This window comes from Cicer arietinum, chromosome 3 (assembly GCF_000331145.2).
Source record: "Cicer arietinum cultivar CDC Frontier isolate Library 1 chromosome 3, Cicar.CDCFrontier_v2.0, whole genome shotgun sequence".
NCBI lineage: Eukaryota > Viridiplantae > Streptophyta > Magnoliopsida > Fabales > Fabaceae > Cicer > Cicer arietinum.
In genome coordinates this window covers 66,312,108-66,318,481 of record NC_021162.2, presented here as the reverse complement: position 1 = coordinate 66,318,481, position 6,374 = coordinate 66,312,108, and the positions used below count along the sequence as shown (strand labels likewise).

At 31.0% G+C, this 6,374-nt stretch overlaps 1 protein-coding gene across 2 annotated transcripts in view; it reads left to right on the top strand.

Moving 5' to 3' along the window:
* The first annotated feature begins 2,294 nt into the window (after positions 1-2,294).
* LOC101498705 (10 kDa chaperonin, mitochondrial-like) overlaps positions 2,295-6,374 on the top strand; it is a 7,466-nt gene continuing 3,386 nt past the window's right edge. The window contains exons 1-3 of one of the 2 annotated variants that reach the window (XM_073365752.1): positions 2,295-2,529; positions 3,465-3,604; positions 4,192-4,505. In XM_073365752.1, coding sequence (XP_073221853.1) covers positions 2,425-2,529; positions 3,465-3,604; positions 4,192-4,264 — 318 coding nt within the window. In that variant the 5' untranslated portion in view covers positions 2,295-2,424 and the 3' untranslated portion in view covers positions 4,265-4,505. Of the gene's footprint in view, positions 2,530-3,464; positions 3,605-4,191; positions 4,506-6,374 lie in introns of those variants that run through there. The other variant, XM_004493324.4, reaches the window with a different exon arrangement.

Here is a 6,374-nt window from a genome sequence, read left to right as displayed (position 1 = left end):
AATAAAAGTGAAAAAAAAAATAGGAAAAGAAATTCATTACATTCTTCAGCGACACAAAGCTCTATTTTTGCTTTATTTCGTAGTATGTTTATTATTTATTTTGGACTCACATACGTAAACATTGTTCAATAGTTTTTTGAATCTGTAATGACACAAGTAAATCAAAACAAAAATGTTAGTGTTAGCAATTCTAACTACTAATTAATAACAAAAACCTCATTAATCTAATCATTAATTAGAGCAATTTCTAAATCCAAATAAATTATACATTTTTCTCAAATTCTTAAATAAGTCAATACACCTTAATTAGATCTCATTAGTTTTCATAATGAAAAAAAAATTAATAAGAAGAAGTATGGAATAGCCATTAGCGATTAAATCCACAATCCTATCATCCTACTTAGCAACTGAGAATATCGAAAACAAACAAGCCCACCAACTTAGAATATACTATTTACCAATTATTAGATGAAAGTGCATAATTGATACTAGTTTGTGATTCAACAAATTTTCTATGCTTATTTTACTTGTTACTTTGCGGGAGAGTGTTAAGTGTTTTGATTCCAATTTGTTGGTTAAGAATTAGTTAGTTAGCGTATAGTTAGATATTATACATAAAGAGTTCATTGTATTACCGTTATTACTTTTTTATCAAAATAATTACTCATTAGTTCTTTACCCTCTCAAGTTTCTAAAGTTTTTTTTTTTGGTTGTTGATATTTTTCATTCCAAATTATCTAATAGTAATGTGGAGGTATTTTCAACTTAATCATATATTATATATGAGTCTAATGTATTATAAATTGTTGATTTTTCGTGCATGAAATTGAATTGATGATAAAATTCGAAGTATGTTTTTAATGTTAATGCCAATAAAATGCATGAGAATTGGTTTATATATATATATATATATAAATTAATATAACAATATATTTATTAAAATCGTAATTCGAATTGGTTTATATATTGTCTAACTATTAAAAGAGAGTTTTATCATTATTAAAGAGTTTTATTATTTATTATATTGATGAATTACTCTATGTAGTTACACATAAAGGAGGATATGCTCAAGAGTGTCGATATAATTTATTTTATATTGTTGAACATGAATTCTCAAGAGTGTCGATATGCTCTCTATGTTGTTCATCAATATGATCTTCCTCAACTTGATCCATATAACAATCTTAGAATTTAAGCCGAGGTCTATACAATTCCCACAAAACCGACTTGTAGGGTGATGACTACCCACCACTTATAAATACTTTGTCAAGTCTTATATGTATGATTCTTAACACACCGTCTCGCACCAAGGACTGAACATCTATGCTTGAATCGAGTTGCCTGATAATGGCGAACTGATATTAGGTGGCCCAATGAACTTTGATAGACTCTGATACCATCTTAGAATTTGAGTTTGGGCCTACACAGCCCCACAAACCGATCTGTAGGGGAATTATTACACATCATTTATAAATACTTGGTTGTGCCTTATCTCATGAAATGTGTTCACCATTTATACACACACACACACACCATGCCTAGTAGTGTAGGACATGTGGAGGTGTATCGGAAAAAACTCAATTCCCACATTAGAAATGGATTGAGCTCTAAAAGACTTAATAAAGAGTGACTCTCATCACCTTACAAGCCGATTTTATGAATGTTGTGTAAGACTCAACCCAAATTTTACGATGATATCAAAGTCTATTGATCTGAACACTTACTATTTATATACACGCACCAAATAGATAAAGTTCTAAAAGACTTTATAAAGATTGATACTCCACCTTACAAGCTGGTTTTGTAGGGTCCAATCCAAATTCTAAGAATAAGTGTTAGCTTTCAAATTGTGCTTCTTTTGTTTTAAATTACAACTTAAATATTTTAACTATGTTCAACATACTTAGTTCATATTTTCAAGTCATTTTTATTTTACACCAAAAATAAACTATATGAATTTGATAATAATAAATTAGTTCATGAATCAAATAAATCAAATTGATTCATAAATTAAGTGTGGTTTTAGAAAACTTTAAAATCTTAGTGCACGATAATTTTTTATCTTTTTCTTTTGGATTATGCTAACTATAGCTTTTTAAAAATATATCGAAACATCTCAAGACTCAAAATGAATATTAATAAAACACAAACTATTTTTTTTTTTCTCTAACGAAATTTAAGATGAGAGTATGATTTCTCTAAATAATTCCTTTGATTGCCCTTAGTTACCACCACAAATAGATTTTCCACCAAGAAAATGAGGAGAGAATATTCCAGAACTAACAGTCAAGATAAAATAATAAGATGAAATACAAAAAATTAAAACAAAACATAAACCCTTTGTAAAACCCTAATAACAAGTGACCTCAGATTGGAACACTGCATTATTCGTTTTCTCTTCCTTGTGTTGCCTCGTTATTCCAAATGGCGAAGCGATTGATTCCACTATTCAATCGTGTTTTGGTTGAGAAAATCGTCCCCCCATCAAAAACCAACGCTGGCATTTTGTTACCCGAGCAATCCTCAAAGGTTTCTTTTATTTATTTATTTTTTTTAATTTAATTCATACCCATTTCATTTCCTTCTTCTGGGTCTTCGATTTTTAATTCAAAATTTCATCTTGCCTTCATTTTAACTTCCCTTATTATTTTCATTGATTATTGCTTTTTACCTTTTTTCTATAAAATAAACAATTTTCATGGTATTCTAGAGGAATTTAGGTTGTTCAATTTTTTCTTTTTATGTCAACTTGGCTAGGTAATTTAGCTGATGCATGCTGTCACATGGATTAAATTATATTATTCTTGGATTATAAATTTTAAACCATTGTTAATGGTTTCTTTATGCTATAAATCTAAAGGAACATTTTGAAGAAATAGTTATGTGATCATTTAACATGTTTAGTCCATCGAATGTGTTATAGTTCAGTTTAATGTTGACCATGACATTACAAAACATAAATTTTCACATACTATGTCTTGGTTATGATGAAATGCAGCTACATAAAAATGCCTGTTGCTTTTTGAGATTAATTTTGCATTACTATACTCTGGTTTTTGTAGAGTAATTGTCTTGGTCAATTTTCAGTAGCTATTAAATTTGTGTGTGTGTGTGTTTGAGTCATCCCACTATTAAAAAACTCTTCTAGTTTGCATCTCATTCTGTTTAACTTTTCTAGTAAAATAACTATTTTTGACTCTTTTGCCTTTAAGATTTGGAAGTTATGTGTCTGAACTTCGAATTGTTGTTTGCTTTTCTACTCGTTTCACTTTTTAGCTCCAAAAATGTTTAGTATTTGAATGCTCTTGGTTCAAAGTATTTTTTTCAAGTCTATGGTTCATTTTCATTAGACTGGTTGGATATAATTTATTAGTGCAAGTCTGCAACCATACATTTTTATTTTATATCCGTGCTTTGTTGAAGTACATTGACGAACTGGTAATCAATTACTCATGTTGCTTTAGCTGAATTCTGGGAAAGTTGTTGCTGTTGGCCCTGGCTTTCATGGTAAGGATGGGAAAATCGTTCCTGTGGCTGTGAAGGAAGGTGACACCGTTCTTTTGCCTGAATACGGGGGAACTGAGGTCAAGCTCAATGAAAAAGAGTATGTATATATTTCATTTATTAATTGCTCACTTTACTTTTGTGCAATCGTTGGACTTAATCATTCTTAATGTCTCTACATCATGACTAATCTGATCAGCACTTTTTTTAAAACATTTTTGCACTGTAGTTTGTTTGTCAAAAGCCTCAAATGATGCATGAAAATGTCATAACTTGTCCAGTCGTAGTAATAGTCCTTGAGCTGATTATGAAAGTTTCATTCGCCTATTAGAGTCAGTTGAGGACCTATATTTCTCTGTGAAATTGTTTCTTTTGATGACATAATATATTCAACTTTGATAGTTTTACCTATATGTTGCCTAGAGGATTTAATTTGTTGCTACATAGTTGATCCCTTCATGTTTAAATGCTATTAAAGCCCGACTTCTTTGCGAATCATTAATTTATAAAAATAATAAATAATATACCTATACCATTGCCTTGAGGAAATGGTATGCTTGATATTGCATGTCATTGTTTGGAATTTGCTTCTGTTCAACTGTTTATAACTTCATATAATAGATTTTTATTTTCTTTCTGGTTTGTTGTTTTCATTTGCTTTCTGTTGTTTCTTTTGTCTGTGCCTAGATATAGAGCTTCAAGCCTGAAGCTGAAGGCAGACTCTATCTTTATTTGTTTTTTTTTTTCTATAGTTTCGTAGTCCTAATGAGGGAAATCATTTGTATCATAATTCATAAATTAAGCATTTCATTTCATTCAATAAATTGTGCTTCTTTATAGGACCTTGTCGCTTATCTATACTAGTGTTGAGGGATTAGCTTAACTTGATGCTCTAAATGTGCTGATAAGCAATGTAAAATTTGAATCAGACACTGAATATTAAATGTTATACTTTATGTCAGGATAATAAGAAACATCATCTAGTCTTCAAATGTTATTCATTTAACCTTATAAAATGTAAAATTGAGAAAATGGCTCTTATATATCTCAAATTTTGAATATTTTCATGGTCCAGTAACTTGCTAGTTCTGGAAATGTGTCATAGGCATTGAATTGAAGGTTTAGGCTGCATGATGCATCTACTAAATAAATTCTATTATTTTCTTGTGTAGTCCTTCTTTTCGACAAAGAGTTTATAATCATAATGCTACTGATAGAACACTGAAAATTAAGAGGAACGAGGGCCCAGAAAGTGGGCCCAACTCACACAAGTCACACACGCACACCTTCTAGAAGGGATTAGAATAAAAAGTTAGTTTGAATCTCCTTATTTCAAGGGAGAATTCTGTTATAAGAGGGAGGGGAAGAGAGTGAGAAAGGCATTGAGAAAAATATCTTGAATTGGTTGGGAGAATTATTCTCTTCTTTAGGAGTTGTTACAACAACTCTGGTTTACTGCATTTTTCAGCTTTCACCACCATTGTAAGAGCTTTGTTCATCAATTACAATGAATAAAATTCCTTCTATTACCTTTAGATTTTTGAACTAAAAAATGATGATGTGATATATTTTACGTTACGTGACATATGATATCATGATATAGAACTCTGTAGATGCATTAGTTATTCATGTCATTAATTAAATTACAAAAATGAATCATTTATAAAATTGAAACTGGAGTTTTTAGAGGATTTTATTATTATTTCAAGCTAGGTAGTTAATCCCAGATAGCGGTGCGTCGCGGCCAACCCCGGAAACCGGGATAGCGGGATAGCAGGTTGCGGGATACCGGGATGACCTCTACATGAATAATGCTATATAAACATACATTTAGATCTCAAACTCACAGTCTAAATCAAAACATACATTTAGATACCAAATAGTCTTAATCAAAATATAGATTTAGATACCATATATCATCATGTTCTTCAACATAGTAGAGTAATAAAATTAACAAAATATTAAAACTAAAATGCATGTTATAGGAATCAAAAATCATCATCATCTTCAACATAGTCTTCTTCCTCTTCTTCCTCCTCATCTTCCCCATCAACTTCAATATATTCTTCGTTCTCCTCCTCCTCATCATCTTCAACATAAATAGGTTCAACTTCTTCAACATATTCTTCTACCACCACTTCTTTTGATATTGTTTCTTGTGCTATTGCCCTAGATGCACTTGCAGATGCCTTTTCTTTTGCTGCCCGCCTAGTGTAGACCACCGGCTCATTAGCCCCACTTGCATTGGCAACATCAGTCCAAGTTAGATTATCACCAGCATAAACTAATTCTTCAACAGGTTCACCATCATCCCCCAAGTCTCCCACTTCAAATTCATTGATATAATCATTATCATCATTCAAGACGATTGGATCAATCACATCACGACAATCATATCGCTCTTTCAAAGCCTGATTATACTTAACGAAAACCAAGTCTTCCAACCTCTTATGCTCAAGTCTACTTCTCTTCTTGGAATGAATCTAAGTATCATATTTAAAATGTTAGTTTACTAAATTAATATGAACCTACATAGTAGAATACTCTATAACTTAATAACAAGTATTAAGTATTAACTTACATGCTCAAAAGTACTCCAATTACGCTCACATCCTGAAGAACTGCATGTCAAACTCAACACTTTAATGGCCAATAATTGCAAAAGTGGAGTTTGTGCTCCATAAGTCTTCCACCACTCAGCTGCAATGAAACAATCATTTTCATTTTATACAAGTTGTTGTGTGCTAAAAAATTTAAGAAGAAAATAAATGAAGTTCCAATCCAATTACCGGGAGCTAATGTTGTCCTTTGTCTTATTGCTCCACCCAATCCAAAGAGACCATTAGCAATCTTATATTCTGACAATTGTG